Source organism: Primulina eburnea, chromosome 15 (genome assembly GCF_022965805.1).
Source record: "Primulina eburnea isolate SZY01 chromosome 15, ASM2296580v1, whole genome shotgun sequence".
Taxonomy (NCBI): domain Eukaryota; kingdom Viridiplantae; phylum Streptophyta; class Magnoliopsida; order Lamiales; family Gesneriaceae; genus Primulina; species Primulina eburnea.
Genome location: NC_133115.1, coordinates 7,495,548 through 7,513,231, shown reverse-complemented (window position 1 = coordinate 7,513,231; position 17,684 = coordinate 7,495,548). Strand labels below are relative to the sequence as shown.

Below are 17,684 nucleotides of genomic sequence, written 5' to 3'. Positions count from 1 at the left end.
AAAAAAAAAATTTAGACCATATTTATTATAATTGAATAATTAGTCCCAAAGATAATTACGAATCGAATTAGCGTCCGGGTCCCCACAACAGGTGGTATCAGAGCGATAGATCCATTAGAGTAAGACTGAGATAGAGGCTAGTGAGCGGGGTAGATTGAGTTTTCTTTCCTTGCATGTGTTTGTTAGCATGTGATTTATTATAATGTTGACTTACATTGTATACTCTAATAGTGCAATATGTTTTATTGTTTTGTTTGAAGATACATGTTACCTGAATATCTGAGTTGATCTGATAATGTGTATTAATTGAGGACGAATCAGAACCAATTCTTGATAAGAGGTAAGCTGATCGGAAAGGGACTGAGACGGATTTGTCTCATGTGATTGCTAACTCTTGTGATTATCATATATGCCTCCTAGAAGAATTCCGGAACGGGATAGTACTGCGACCAATCATATGGATGTGTCAGAAACTCCGATGGAAACAATGATGAAGAGGTTTCAGTCTTTTCAACCGTCGATTTTGAAGGGTACTGAGATGCCAGTCGATTGTGAGAATTGGTTAGAAGATAGTAGAAATGTTATTTGAATTTCTGGGTTTCACAGTTTGTAGAGTTAAACTGATTGGGCACCAGTTACGGAAAGTCGCAAGGAGTTGGTGGCTGGTAACCAAAGAAGCCTTAGAACAACGTAGTTCAGTGATTACGTGGAAAATTTTTAAAGTTGAGTTTTATCAAAGATTCTTCCCTGTATCATACAGACAGGATAAAGGTGCAGAGTTTGCAAACCTGAGACAGGGTCAGTTGAATATTGATGAGTATTTGGCCCAGTTCTTGACCTTGCTACGCTTTGCCCCTCACGTCGGATTGAATCCAGAGATACGTACCTTCGTAAATGTGAAACGACCGAATAACTTTGCTGATACCCTGAACAGAGCCAAAAGAGCAAAAACAGTTCTGATGAGACAAAAGGAAGCTTCGTATGTTCTTCCAACACCGAGACCACAACAACTGCTTCCTAGAATCAAGATTGGTAGCAGCACTAGTGGAAAGAAAGAACAGTTGAAAGCTCGAATGAAGCAGTTCAAGAAGTTAGGGAGCGGTTCATCTAGCTCCAGTGGTTCTAGCCCGAGTTATACCGGAATGTATTGTAGAACTTGTGGAGGAAGACATTTTATAGAGCAATGCCGAGGAGTATTTGGTAGTTGCAACGTCTATCATCAGCCAGGACATTTTGCTAGAGTATGTCCACTGAGAGCTTCCCGACAATCTCAGGGAATATAACCATCTGGATCAGTGGCACCGTCTGATAGACAATCACCGGTTGTTCACTATTTCCAACCGCCGACGACTTCTCAAGCACAACCAAGGCCAGGACATACCTGACGAGGTAGTGGCATGTACTGATTTACGGTATGATTAATTTGCATATGTATTGATAGATACTAATGCATTGCATACGATTGTTCTTAAATGAATTGCATGGATATATGATTTGGTAGTGAGTTATCATATGTTGTAGTATTGATCTCTTTTCCGTTTAGAGAGAAGTTAATATCAGTGAATTCTGTGAAATATCTTATACTGCAAGAAGAGGGGAATGAGATCGAGTTAGATTGCGATGTACTTTTGTTATCTGATGCTGACCGCAGTATTGATATTGATGTATTGGCCAAGTACAGAGCTATTGTAGATTATTTCCAGAAAATGGTAAGATTCGGACATGAAATGGCCGAAGAATGAATATCTGACACTTCTTGCCATACAAGAAGTATTGATATTGATGTATTGGCCAAGTACAGAGCTATCGTAGATTATTTCCAGAAAATGGTAAGATTCGTCTCTGTCTCATATTCAGTTCGTTCTGCGTGAAAAAATACTTGAGACTCTTGTGATCAATGAATATCTGACACTTCTTGCCATACAAGTAGTGTCTCCAAATCGTCAACGCAAAGACAACAGCGGCTAATTCCAGGTCGTGAGTGGGGTATTTCTTCTCATTCATTTCAACTGCCTGGAAGCATAAGCTATAACCCGACCATGCTGCATCAACACTGCACCCAACCCGAGCTTAGATGCATCGGTGTATAATACAAAATCTCCTTGCCCTGATGGCACGGCTAATACCGACACTGAAATAAGAGCTTGCTTCAAAGTATCGAAGCTCTTCTGGCAATCGCCACTCCACGCGAACTGAGCATTCTTCTTGGTCAGTGAAGTGAGTGGCACTGCTATTGAGGAAAACACCTGAATAAACTTACGGTAGTAACCGGCTGTACCCAGAAAGCTGCGGATCTCTGTTGCATTCTTCGTCTCAACCCATTCTTTAACGGATGCTACCTTCGCTGGATCCACCTCAATGCCGCTGCTAGAAATTATATGACCCAAAAATGCTACCTTCTCCAACCAAAATTCACACTTACTGAACTTCGCAAATAACTTGCGACTCTGCAATGTCTGCAGAACTTTCCTCAAATGCTGGTTGTGCTCCTCATAGCTCTTCGAGTAAATGAGAATGTCGTCAATAAATACTATGAAAAACTGATATAGGTGAGGTTGAAATACTTGGTTCATGAGGATCATGAAAATTACTGGAGCATTCGTCAGTCCAAATGGCATCACTAAAAACTCGTAATGCCCATTTCTGGTCCTGAAGGCTGTCTTGTGCACATCCGCATCTTTAACCTTCAGCTGGTGATACCCCGATCAGAGATCTATCTTAGAGAACACTGTAGCTTCCTGCAACTGATAAAACAAGTCTTCGATTCTAGGAAGTGGGTATTTATTCTTGATCGTTACCTTGTTCAACTCTCGGTAATCGATGCACAGTCTCATGCTCCCATCTTTCTTTTTCACAAAAACCACTAAATTAGGGCGAATAAATTCCTTGTCTAGAAGCTCCTGAATCTGCTGTTTGAGTTCTAGCATCTCAGCTGGAGCTAATCGGTACGGTGCCTTAGAGATTGACACAGTGCCTGGCATAAGATCGATTGCAAACTCCACCTCTCTCTCTGGTGAAAGACCTGTGACGTCGTCAAAAAAGACGTCTGGGAAGTCTCTGACTACTGGCACATCTGATAATGACAGAGTGGTTATGTCAGGTGTTGAAATGATGCTGACCAAGAAAGCCTGACACCCATTGGAAATGAGTCTCCGCGCCTGCATGCAAGAAATCATGCGAGGAAAACTCCTCCATCTAGCTGGCTCTAAGAGAAACTGCTCCATACCTAAAGGTCTTACTAGCACTGATCTTTTTTGGAAGTCAATCAAGACCCTATTCTTTGTCAGCTAGTCCATTTCTAAAATAATGTCAAACTCTGGCATTGGCAACAGAATCAAATCTGCATACACTAGGTGGCCCTGCAGCTCGAGATCGATGTCTCTGACCACGCTAGTAACTGATAATTCTTCCCCTGATGGGACTGTCACTGAATAGTTCACGTCGAGTCCAACAGATTTCTCGTCCAAGTGACTAGCGAATTTCTTTGAAATGAACGAGTGGGTGGCTCCTGAGTCTATCAGGGCCTTCGTGGTTAATCTCTTGATGAAAATATTCCCTGAGAGACATTAGCACCACGCAAATTATATCCCAAAGTTCTACAGTAGTCTTACGCAACAAAAGGCACCAAAAAAAAATTCCATCTAGCATCCTAATAATCTCAATTGAAATAAACATGCAAGGCGAAAATAATACTGAGCTTAAGTGTAAAAGTTTACCGATCAGTAAAGTCGTGTCTGGGTTCGCCTCCTGCGCATGCATAGCGAACACTCTACCCTGAGTCGGCTGTCTCCACTGCGGACACTCCTTTAACATGTGGTCAATGGCTCCGCATTTGAAACAACCCGTTTAAACATGGCCCCGGGAGTTGGCAGTTGCACTTTGGGCACACCGGGTGTTCTCCTGGCCTCTGTGGCGCCTTCTGCTGTGGCATAGGACCCTTGCCTTTTGGCGGTCCCTGATATAGCCTCTTCCCTGCTTGCCCCTGGAACGGCCTCTTAAACTGAGGTCGCTGTTGCTGCTGCTGCTGTGGAGCCTGATAGGGCCTCTTGCCCAGCCTGTCAGCTTCAATATCCCTCTGATCTTGCTCTGCCGCCAAAGCTCTTGACACGGCAACCGTGTAGGTAGTAGGACCAGCAACTTGGACGTCACGGCGCAAGACTGGCCGCAACCCATCCATAAAATGCCTCAACTTACTCTGGGCATCATTAGCTATCAGGGGCACAAAGTGACACCCCCTTTCGAACTTCTTGACAAAGTCCACCACGCTACTGTCCCCCTGTCGTAGCGTCATAAACTCTCTTGTCAATTTGGATCGTAATTCTTCAATGAAGTACTTGGAGTAGAATATCTCTTTAAAACCATCCCAAGAGAGTGTCTGCAAGTTCACTGCCACTGACGCGCTCTCCCACCACAGTCTGGCGTCCCCGATCAGTAGGAATGTGGCACACCTAACCCTATCTGCATCTTGCAAATCCATATAGGCAAAAATCACCTCGATGGATTTAATCCATCCCTCAACTAACATCGGGTCAGTGGTCCCCGAGAACTCCTTTGGGCTCATCCATCTTAACCTCTCGTATACTACTTTTGGTCTGGGCCTCGCTTCTGTATTTGCCGCAGCCTAGTTCCCCGCAAACTGTGCGAAGAATTGAGTCATGCCTGCAAGCATCTGTGCCTGCATATCTGGCGGTGGAGGTGGGGGATTGGCCTCTCCTCATCTCGAGGCTCTTGGTCTTCTTCCCTAGCTTCGCGGTTAATTAGTGATAAGGGTATTTTATGCACTTAAATTATTCTTATACTTCATATAGATTGTTAGTCTTTTTGGGCGGAATTACGTGCTTTTGTTGTTTTTTTGGTGTAATTGCAGGAATCTAGGTGCGGATACAACACGTGCGTGAGAACGAGCTAAAATGGAGCCTACGAGAAGAAGTGTGAGCAATGCCCCGAAGGGTGGAATGCAGCCCCGCGCATATGCGCGACTTATTCCCGCGCACATGTGCGCAACTGACAGAAAGATCGGCACACATGCGCCCCCAAAGCCGCGCACATGCGCGACCCATACAGTGAGTCTCGCGCATATGCGCCACTCAAGCCGCGCATATGCGCGAGAGACAACAGGCGACATCCAGAGGGCAGCGCGCATATGCGCCGGGTTTGAGTACAGATATCGATCCCACGAAGAGTAATTATTTAAATTTGTATATTAATTACCAAAATTGACATAGCTCGACTTTATTTAGACAAATCAAATGGTTGGTTTATAATCAATTCAAATAAAATAACAATTCCTGTAATTCTAGCACGCAATAGAAAATTCACTGAGGAAATAAATCTAGAGATATGACTTCGTCTGGCTTCCCCTATGCTAAATCAAAATTAACTAACATGTTATTAAATTGCATCGTATTTACTAACCAAGAGCTCGCAATTTGTTTTCTATTCCTCTGTCGAGTGCTAAATAGAACTGCATTACCTATTACCGATTTTAATATGTCTATTCAAAATCAAGCAGCACGTAATAAATGCAACCAAAGTCCTCTTATGGATTCGTCAGAGTTATACGACTTTTGCACGTTATAAATATCTAACTATGTGATTTCCCCTGTCCTAATTTCGATCACCTCTCTCGAGTGTTAGATCTCAATTATTAAATCAGTCGAATTATGGCCAGTAATCCAAAAGCATTAATCACGAGAAATCACAAATAAACACGACGAATTAATTCATGAAATTCAAAATGTCACTAACATAGGTTCAGCCAAGACTACATCAATCTCTAGAATATAAAATTAGTTCATACTCGAATTTAAATCAATACAAAACCTGTTTGTAATCATTAAAAACGTAAAAGTAAGAAACCGAATTAAGAACGTGTTGGCGAGAGATGAAAGTGCGTCTCCGTCCGGATTCAACGTTTTCTATCTCCGTTCTTCGTTCCCCGTGCTCTGACTTTTTTAATCTCCTTTTCTCGAGTGGTATGACGGCTGCGTGTAAAAAATGCGGAGTCCTAAAAAAAACACGCCGAAGCCTTTTTATTTCTGAAAGCTCGCGCCGCGCGCATATGCGCGCTGCCCTCTGGATGTCGCCTGTTGTCTCTCGCGCATATGCGCGGCTTGAGTGGCGCACATGCGCGAGACTCACTGTATGGGTCGCGCATGTGCGCGACTTTGGGGGCGCATGTGCGCCGATCTTTCTGCTAGTTGCGCGCATGTGCGCGGGAATAAGTCGCGCATATGCGCGGGGCTGCATTCCACCCTTCGGGGCATTGCTCACACTTCTTCTCCTAGGCGCCATTTTAGCTCGTTTTCACGCACGTGTTATCCGCACCTAGATTCCTGCAATTACACCAAAAAACAACAAAAACGCATAATTCCGCCCAAAAATACTAACAATCTATATGAAGTATAAGAATAATTTAAGTGCATAAAATACACTTATCAAATTCCCCCAAACTTAAACTTTTGCTAGTCTTGAGCAAAATAAAAATAAATAAAACATTAACTAGACTAAACTAAACACATCTTAAAGAAAATAAATAACTAAGCGAACAAGAATTGTGGAATAAAAGGATAACCACTAGCCTCAGAGATTACAGTTTCCATGATATTGAATCGAACACATGTCAAATTACTCACAGTTCACGTGCGTGTGTGTTCTGCTATTCTTGTTTACCCACTCCAAATGCCAAGATAAGTTCATGTTGTTCATCTCCTAAAATTCTGGACTCCTCGACACACACATAATTAGCAAAATCATTGAGACACACATTTACCTTCACAAATCAACAGGACTTATAGGGTAACATTTGGATAAACAAAGTGGTATTATGAAGACAACAATTAACCAAATAAAATCCAATATCATGAGATGCGCACATGTGAACAATCAAATTCTGTGTCTATCGACGGATTTTTTCAAGTGTCCATAGGCTTGACTTTGACAACTCTTCTCCACTAGTATATTGGGTACGTGTGACTCGGTTAATAGGTCTTTTAAGCTTATAACGTTAGGCTATGGCTAATGGCTTCAAATGAAGGCAGGGAGTCAAAAGTGAGAGAAAACAAACCAATTTATTTTTCAACACACGTCTCCTTCCTTTTCACATCAAATGTCATACTCCTTTCCTCTTTATTCAACTTTTTCTTTCTCTCTCTCTTTTTTTTTATAGACATTTCTTTCTTTCTTTTCACTTTTTCATGATATTCCTATATGCACACAAGGGAGAAGAACTTTTGTAGTGATATACAGGTTCGTTTTCTCTCAGTTTTTGGTGGGTACTAATGTATATGCTCAAAAGTTGGTAGTTGACGTAGGAGTTTAGAATTGATACGAATGCGGGCTTTTGTGTGCCTTGGCACACTCCATTCGATTTTCATTAAGCTCAAACATGGGACACTAGGGTGTATATTATGTTATGGGTAGGCTTGAAAGGCTCAAACGTTCCAAAAATCGCCTAAATCATTCCTAAGTCACACACTACCCGTATCTCGCCTCGAAGAGTGCCAAACCAAGTTCGAGACTACTTTCAATTTACCCATCAACAAACACAGATAGATCATGTTTTCGGGTATTCAAACAGAAAGAATTCCACATCTCATTCTCATTTAGGCTCAAAGGGCTAACAATTGACAATTTATTCAAGGAAAAACAGGCCCAACATAAATCAAAGACTGCCAGAATCATTTTTGTGTCAGTGAACATGTAACTCAACAACAAGTAATCAACATGCAGGTTTTTGGAGTCCATTCATACAATTCAAATCACAAGTCACATGAACACTCTCTTGACATCGGGTGTATCAACAATCATAGCAATCATGAATTAATGTGTAAACGGTTAAGTAAAGATAGCATGCCTTCGGATTTGTAATCAAGGAACAACATGAATTTTGGGTCAACTCTCATCATTGTTTTGTTATTACCTTAATTCCACAATTCTAAAAAAAAACAATTAACGACTACGAAAAACATAAGGACTGAATTAAATATTTTTTTCTTTTTTTTAAATTAAATTAAATAAACATCAAAGAAATAACATCAAAGCAACAAATCAACTCAGATCAAACTTAAAATATGCATTGTCCTCAATGTATAAACAAGAAAGAAATGGGACACGCATACCTCACACGACGAGCGTCAGTGCTCGCCGTCATCATCATTGACATCCTCATCCATGTGCTGGTGTGGGGCCTGCGGAGGTGGTCCTGGATACTGTGGTGGTGGTCCTGGGTACTGCGGTGGCCATGCAGGCGGCTGGGGAAACATGGGATCTTCTGGACCTATAGGCGGGAAGCGCTGAGCAAGCACGGAGGTGAAATCCATCATGAATCCCATAAAATAGTCTGTGCGGTACTGAAGTGAATCTAGCACCCTGCACTGCTCGACTAGTGACTGCCTCTGATCCTGCATCTCATTCTCTAGTCGTCTCAATCTGTCTCCCCTGCGCTGTCGGGCTCCCTCAGGTGGTGGTGGTGGTGGAAGCTGTGCCTGTGGCAGGTCCTCGTCATCTGAATCAATGGGAGACATATATGGAGCAACGATGGGAGCCTTCGGCTTAAGCACTTGCTCATCAGGTGACCAGGAGACGCAAGCCTGTCTTCAGAGTTCGGTAACAATGTGAGGGCATGGAAGGGCGACCGGGGCTAATCCTATGCCGGCTCTCATGATCGATCCATATATTATTCTTCCCAAGTTAACAGATTTGCCCATCAAAATAGCAAAGACAAGCGCAACTTTGTCTTTGGTTACATCGTGGTAATGCGAGGATGGGAGAACCCGAGCCAACACGAATGACGTCCACGCACTTGCATTAGGGTTCATCTCGGATTTCTTCAGCGAGACTGGACCACTCGCACTCATTTTCCATACGGCGCCTGCCTGACACACAATCCGAATGACCTCTGAATAATCAACCCCATCTTCTAAGAATGCACTGTACTCGTCTTCTTCGAGGCTTGGCATCTGATATATCATATTAATCGTCTGAGAATCAAACGATACCAATTTACCGCGCACCAGTACCTTTGACTCATCATGCCGTATCCGCAAATTGGCATAGAATTCTCGCACGACAGAAATCACACCGTCTAGAGGCGGTTGAGCAAATTCAACCCACTGTCTTGTTTCCAGTTCACGCTTAATAAAACCACGTATTGTTGATAAATTAAATCCCCTCTCTGGGATGATAGACAGAGTCATCGAGCTCTCATACACCTGTTGGGCTTCTTCATTCCAAAATCGGTGCGAATCAAAGCTCGAAGAGGAAGAGGCACCCTTCTTCGACTTCTTTTTTGGTGCCATCAGCGCAATAATCAATTATCACAATCACACAATCAAACCCAACCAACAGAAAAACCAAAATCGAAACTAATCGGACCCCCAAATTTAAACACTATAATCGCACCACACAAATAATCCAATAAGCAATTCAACGTACATCCAATTACAGAAGATTAATACCGATTCGACGTACCCAGTTCACAATATCACAAATTCCTCACTAGATTGACACCAACTTCAAGATTGGAGAAAAATTTTGAATTAAACCTTTGACTTCACGAGAGAGTGACCAGAAATCGGAGTGTTGGTGGAAAGATTGCTGTTGTGTAGGCTATGGTGGTCGGCTTGCTGATGGAGGCGACGGCGGCGGCGGCGTGAGGGACTTCTGAAAAGGGGGCGGCTGCTGTGTAAAATCTGAAGAATGGTTCGCGATCCCTTTTTTTTAACTTCAGCCGTGCGCATATGCACGCCTTAAATCGGCGCATATGCGCGCCTGCTTCGGGCCTGCATGCTGGAATGTGGCGCATATGCGCACCCAGAGTGGCGCATATGCGCTGAGCCCACCGTAATTTTCGCGCATGTGCGCGCCTGAAGTGGCGCATATGCGCTGAACTCTCTGCCACTATCGCGCCTGTGTGCGCAAATACATCGCGCATGTGAGCGGTGCACTCTTTCCATTACCTTCTCTTTTCTAGTATCTGCTTGATCTCTCGGTTGGATATCTCCGTTTGCCCATTAGCTTGCGGGTGGTATGCCAGTGTCACCCTGTGATTCACATCATACTTGGCCAATAGTGAGTTAAAAATTTTGTTACAGAAATGCGTACCTTCATCACTGATAATGGCTCTAGGCGTTATGAATCTTGTGAAGATGTTCCTGTGGACAAACTTAACAACAACTCGAGCATCATTAGTACTGGTGGCGATTGCTTCCACCCATTTTGACACACGGCAAGTAAAATGTAAGATTGACCAAAAGAAGATGGGAAGGGACCCATAAAGTCAATACCCCAGACATCAAAGAGTTTCACCTCCAAAATATTTGTTAGTGGTAATTCATATCGTCTAGAAATATTGCCAACTCTTTGGCATTTATCACATGACTTGACTAAAGTATAACTGTCTTTAAATAAATTAGGCCAATAAAAACCTGATTGTAATACCTTAGCTGCTGTTCTAGATGCTCCAAAGTGTCCACCGTAGGGTGAGGAATGACACTGATCTAGAATCGTACCCGCTTCTTCCTCTGCTACACATCGTCTGAATATCTGATCAGCGCATCTCTTGAACAAGAAAGGATCGTCCCACAGATAAAACTTGGCATCATGAAGAAATTTCTTTTTTTGATGGTAAGTTAAATCTAGTGGTAATTCTCCTGCAGCAAGAAAATTAGCTATATCTGCGAACCAAGGATGTGTAACATTTACCTTGAAGAGTTTTTCGTCTAGGAACGACTCATTAATCACTCCACCTTCAGTTCTTTCTTCCAACTCTAGGCGTGAAAAGTGATCTGCCACCTGGTTCTCACAACCTTTCTTGTCTTTGACTTCAAAGTCAAATTCTTGAAGTAGGAGTATCCATCGTATCAACCTGGGCTTTGCATCCTTTTTGGCAAACAAGTAACGAAGAGCTGCATGGTCAGTGAAAACTGTTACCTTTGTGCCAATGAGATATGTTCTGAATTTGTCGAATGCAAACACCACTGCTAGCATCTCCTTCTCAGTAGTTGTGTAATTCTGTTGGGCTGCATCGAGTGTACGACTTGCATAGTAGATGGCATTAAACATCTTGTCTCGCCTTTGTCCCAATGCTGCTCCCACAACATAGTCGCTAGCATCGCACATGAGCTCAAATGGCTCCTTCCAATCAGGCACTATCATGATGGGTGCAGAGATCAGTGCTGCCTTAATCCTGTTAAACGCCTGCAAACAGTCATTGTCAAAAATAAATGTAGAGTCTTTCTCTAATAAATTACATAAAGGTCTAGTAATTTTAGAGAAATCTTTAATATAACGACGATAGAACCCGGCATGTCCCAAGAAGCTTCTGATCCCTTTTACATTCTTCGGCGGTGGGAGATTTTCGATGGACACCACTTTTGCTCTGTCCACTTCTATCCCTCTAACTGAAATTTTATGCCCAAGCACTATACCTTCTGAGACCATGAAATGGCATTTCTCCCAATTCAACACTAAATTCTTTGCCTGACATCTCTGCAAAACAAGCGTTAGATTCTGCAAACAATGGTCAAATGATGAACCAAATACAGAGATATCATCCATAAAAACTTCCATTATTTCCTCGACCATGTCAGAAAATATGGCCATCATACACCCCTGAAAATTAGCAGGTGCATTGCAAAGACCAAATGACATTCTCCTGAAAGCAAATGTACCGTAGGGGCAAGTGAAGGTAGTCTTCTCTTGATCCTCCGGTGCTATGACAATCTGATTGTAACATGAATAACCATCTAGAAAGCAATAATAATGATAACCACCTACTCTATCAAGCATCTGGTCAATAAAGGGAAGGGAGAAGTGATCTTTCCTAGTCGCATCATTCAATTTCCCGTAGTCTATACACACTCGCCAACCAGTCACTGGACGAGTTGAAATCAATTCGTTATTCTCATTTCTTACTACAGTTATTCCCCCTTTCTTAGACACTACTTGTATTGGTGAAACCCATGAACTATCAGATATAGCATAAATAACACCAGCATTTAACAATTTTAATACCTCAGATCTCACAACTTCTTTCATGGCTGGATTAAGCCTCCTCTGATGATCAACATGAAAGCGGATCGGTTACGGTGACCGGAAGCGCAACGGAAGCTCAAAAATTTTATTTTTCATACAAAAATTTCGGCCACCCCTAAATCTTGTGCAACAAATACAATAAAACACAAAAATGTCATACATAGGGTGTTTTAAAGAAATATACCTATCAATCTCAAGAGATTGATTATGGCTCCAACTTTGTTGACTAGCAACAAAGCTCTTGAATGGAAGATGAATCTACAAGCTCTCCTCCAAATCCTTGAAGCTTTCCTTCAAATTAGGCCCACCACCAACTAGGTAGATCCCCTCACAATTTGCACTAGAAAAATGTGAGGATTTTTCAAAGAGAAGTGTAGTGTTCTTCAACAAATTGAAGAACACACAAGAAGAGAAAAATGGAGAGAAATTGGGAGGAGAATTTTCGGCCAAGTAGGTTGTGAATGGAGGAGGGAAGAGTTCTCTTGGGGTTGCAAAAAGTTGATACAAAAAGTTGCATGCCAACCAATATTTTATTCAAAAGTATTCCCCAACTCTTCACCTCCCATGCATTCATATAATATAGTTTTCTATCAAATAAAAAACCATAGACTAAATTTAATTATCTCAAACATATTTGAGACAAATTAAATATTACTTGAATTTACTCAAGTCCCACTAGTTAAATAATTATTTTAATTGAGCTCTACTAGACTCAATATTATTCAATTAATCCAACACTTGAATTAATTTAATTATTTGGGCTCTACTAGGCCCACTAGTGTTTAATTAATTCAACACTTGAATTAATTTAATTTAGTCCATAATAATGTTTATGAAAATCACAATTTTCAAAAAACATTAGTCACTTGGCCAAATTTTAATTTAGGAACACTTCCATAAATCAAAATTTACATTTCTCATAGAAGTCATACTTCTATTTTTCTTTACACTTATAAACACATTTATAAGCCGTTCAACACTTTGAACTATTTTCTCCTTTATAGAAGTCATACTTCTAATTTTCCTTACGCTTATAAACTCCTTTATAAGCCATTCAACACATTGAACTATTTTTACTTCTCATCGGGATTTACAAAGCTAGTACTTGTGTGGCCCTCAATGGTTCATTGATACAACTAGCCGTGGGTTCACATCTCCATGTGATTCGGACTAAACATGTCCTTATTCGAGCATACCCCAATTGCTCCATTCTTACTTATCAACTCCTTGATAGTAAGAACGTCAGAACTCAAGTCTGATAGTACCCAACCAATCACGTTAAACGCCTAGCAGCATCGCTTACGTGATTCCCTAGGTATCACATGATAGTGCCTGCAAGAACCATTCAATTATGGTTAGCGTACAGTACGGTCCCTTCAACTCATATATCCCGATCGATTCGACAACCATTGGTTTATCGAGAGTTGTCAATGAATCGATACTATGTGTCATGTCGTAGTTGCATCGATGGTGTAATCTATGAAACACCTTTCATAATTACAACCATACTCTGGCCAGAGATTTCGATCTACATACACATGATAACACATAGGATATCCATACCCGAAGGTAAGCGGTGAATCCCCGACTACAATGCATCGACTCCTATGTGTTTCGACAGAACACCCAACCTTGCCACCTGATGACCCCATGAGAGTCGGTAAACAAGTCAAAGTGTAATTCTAGCACATAGAGTCTCAATGTTGTCCCGGGTCATAAGGACTAATTCTGTACAACCATAAACCAGGAATTTTCCACTCGATAAGTGAGAACCACTTGGAAAGTCCTTTTATGGAGGGTTGTTCAGTGCACTCTACAAGGAGCACCTATCTGCATGTTCGGACATCACAATGTCCCCTACCAATGAAACATGGTACTCACATCGCAGATACTAGTCTCTAACTCGAGCGGCCTATATCCTTCTTAGTGGCGGCTGAATCGACTAGGAACCGTTTAGAATATACAGTATTACAAATATGAGTTTCATGATACTCATCATATGAGCATCTCATATTCTTTCTACTATTTGTATATTCAAGGGCTTTATCTATGCAGCTAGCATGGGTATACAGATAAAGATTTGCCAAAGTAATAATTTCAAATATTATTAAAATAAAGACTGCTTATTCATAGAGTTTCATTGTGAACACTCGGCCAACACTTGGCTCGACGGGCACCTACTCTAACACAACATAGGGGGAGTAGGACTCCTGCATCAATATTTTATGCATGCAAACAGTGGGGCTAATCCCCTTTATATCAGTAATTGTCCATCCCAACGCAGACTTAAATTCTCCCAACACTCTCAACAACCCGTCCTTCTCATCAATAGTAAGAGCAGAAGATATAATTACCGGATATTACGAACTCTCGTCTAGGAATGCATAGCACAAGTGACTCGGTAAATCTTTCAATTCCGGAGATGCTTTTGGTACCTCTTTACTTGCATCTTCAAGCAACTCTTCATGCTGAGCATCACTTTTTTCCTTAGGTAGTGTATTGAGAGCAAGTAACTCCTCTTGCACATCCCAATCATCTTCATCCAGTGTAGAAGCTGATTCCAACAAGCATCTCTCTAAAGAGTCTTTCGTCATCCTGCCTGCACCAACATGAGATGCATATGAATCAATTACATCAATACTATTGCAAGTACTTACCTCATTTGGTCCTTTGATGGTGTTGTAGATGTTGAACACGACTTCTTCGCCACCTACTCTCAGTGTGAGCTCGCCCTTGTGCACATCAATCAATGCTTTCTCGGTAGCGAGGAATGGCCTTCCAAAGATAAGCGGAGTCTCCTGGTCTTCTTCCATATCTAATATGACAAAATCAGCAGGAAATATGAATTTGTCTACCTTTACCAGCACATCCTCTACTATCCCTCGTGGATAGATAAGTGATCTGTCTGTCAACTGCAAAGTAATAGTGCTAGGTTTCACCTTGCCAAGCTCCAAAGTCCTATAAATAGAAAAAGGAATTAAATTTATACTAGCACCCAAATCACATAAAGCTCTATTTACTCTAGAACCACCAATAACACAAGGAATAGTAACACTCACTGGATCTTTGAGTTTTTGTGGTAATTTCCTTTGGAGTATTGCACTGCACTCTTCGGTCAGCTTTACGGTCTCAAATTCTTGAAGTTTCCTCTTCTTGGACATCACATCCTTGATGAACTTAGCATAATTGGGCATTTGCTCCAATGCATCGGCAAATGGGATGTTGATGCGTATTTTCTTGAAAATTTCAAGGAACTTCGCAAACTGATCATCTAGTCCTTTCTTCTTGAACCTCTGTGGGTATGAAAGATTCACCTTTGGTAAGGGCTGCGGTTTAAGTACTTTCTCAGGTTCCTCTACTTTCTCTTCTCCAACACTTTCGCTATTTCCTTCATCTTCCTCAACTGTAACCTCTACACTTTCTTTAGCAGGCTCTTGAATTCCGACTTCCTTGCCACTCCTAAGTGTGACAGCCTTGCACTATTCCCTAGGATTCACCTCGGTATTACTGGGAAACTGTCCTCGATTCTGATCTTTTAAAGCATTGGCTAGTTGCCCAATCTGTGTTTCCAAGGACTTCATCGTGGCACCCATATTGCCCATGTGTGTCTCCATATTATCAAGATGAGACTCAGTTCTCGCCATCCTCTTCCCAGACTCAGTCACAAATGTACCAACTAGATCTTCAAAAGATGGCTTTCCTTCCCCTTTCTGTGTATTGAACCCCAGTGGAGGATTCAACACGTTCTTGTTGTTCGCATAAGAGAAATTCTCGTGATTTCTCAAACCTGGATGATAAGTAATAGGGGGAGGATTACCTCGATAACCTCCAAAGCCACGGTTGTTGATGTACTGAGCTTCCTCCATAACTGGCTCGGCCTCAGCAGTCACCAATGCTACCTCAAACGTAGATTGGCCTGGCTTGTTCATCGCTGCAATCTGTGCGGTTAATGCCGAAACCTGTGCAGTAAGTGATGTGATCGGGTTTACAACATACACTCCAGCAGGTTTTCTTGATCCAGATCTCTCACTCGGCCACTGATAACTGTAAATGGTCATCTGTTCAAGCAATTCATAGGCCTCATCAGGTGTTTTAGAAAAAATAGTACCCCCGGCGGCTGCATCCACATTTCCTCTGGTTGGCCCATCCAAACCATTGTAAAATAACTCGATTTGTACCCAATCTGCATATCCATGATTCGGACAATTCCTGAGTAATTCTTTGTATCGCTCCCAAGCCTCATATAACACTTCGAGCTCTCTTTTTCTGAAATTGGTGATCTCTATTTTCAACTGAGCAGACTTGGCAGGAGGAAAATACTTTGACAGGAATTTCGTAACTAAATCTGCCCAAGTAGTAATACTTCCCAGCGGTAGAGATTGGAGCCAACTCCTTGCGTGATCCCTAAGAGAAAACGGAAACAGGCGCAATCGAATAATTTCGTCAGAAACACCATTAATTTTTACCGTGTCCGTGATCTCCATAAAAGTTCTGAGGTGAAGATGGGGATCTGCGGTGGCTGCTCCTCCAAATTGGTTCTGTTGAACCATGTTGATGAGTGCGGGCTTTAGCTCAAAATTATTAGCAGCAATAGTTCCACGAGCTATTCCAGAGTAGTGAGCGTTGATGACTGGGCAGAAATGTTCCCGGATTGGCACCTCTCTAGGGAGCTCATTCTGATGATCTCTGTTTTCAGCCATCGCTTTGGTTTCGTCTCTCCTTGCTTTCCTTATTCTCCTGGCAGTTCTTTCGATTTTCGGATAAAAAATTAGCAAGTCGGGATTTTGAAATCTTCGCATGCACTGCAAAACAAAAAGATTATCGATTAACAAAGTAAATAAAATAAAATAAAATAAAGTCTAAATTAAAATCAATACTACTTAGTAATGATATCAATATGCAATTAAATAGTTTACTCCCCAGCAAAGGCGCCAAAAACTTGTTGCGTGTTTTCACTACCGCAAGTATACGGTGTCAAGTTTTAGTACTGGTTTGAGTACAGATATCGATCCCACGAAGAGTAATTATTTAAAATTGTATATTAATTACCAAAATTGACATAGCTCGACTTTATTTAGACAAATCAAATGGTTGGTTTATAATCAATTCAAATAAAATAACAATTCCTGTAATTCTAGCACGCAATAGAAAATTCACTGAGGAAATAAATCTAGAGATATGATTTTGTCTGGCTTCCCCTATGCTAAATCAAAATTAACTAACATGTTATTAAATTGCATCGTATTTACTAACCAAGAACTCGCAATTTGTTTTCTATTCCCTATGTCGAGTGATAAATAGAACTGCATTACCTATTACCGATTTTAATATGTCTATTCAAAATCAAGCAGCACGTAATAAATGCAACCAAAGTCCTCTTATGGATTCGTCAGAGTTATACATCTTTTGCACGTTATAAATATCTAACGATGTGATTTCTCCTGTCCTAATTTCGATCACCTCTCTCGAGTGTTAGATCTCAATTATTAAATCAGTCGAATTATGGCCAGTAATCCAAAAGCATTAATCACGAGAAATCACAAATAAACACGACGAATTAATTCATGAAATTAAAAATGTCACTAACATAGGTTCAGCCAAAACTACATCAATCTCTAGAATATAAAATTAGTTCATACTCGAATTTA

The 17,684-nt window shown here is 41.4% G+C and overlaps 1 protein-coding gene across 1 annotated transcript; it reads right to left on the bottom strand.

Annotated features, from left to right (window-relative positions):
- Positions 1 to 9,955: 9,955 nt before the first annotated feature.
- Positions 9,956 to 16,736, bottom strand: LOC140815428 (uncharacterized). The gene is made up of 7 exons (XM_073174542.1): positions 15,534 to 16,736; positions 15,351 to 15,485; positions 15,096 to 15,272; positions 14,976 to 14,994; positions 14,480 to 14,635; positions 11,430 to 11,511; positions 9,956 to 10,043 (listed from the first exon to the last, which is right to left on the bottom strand). The coding sequence occupies exons 1-7, from the start codon at positions 16,734 to 16,736 to the stop codon at positions 9,956 to 9,958; spliced, it is 1,860 nt and encodes a 619-aa protein (XP_073030643.1).
- Positions 16,737 to 17,684: the final 948 nt, after the last annotated feature.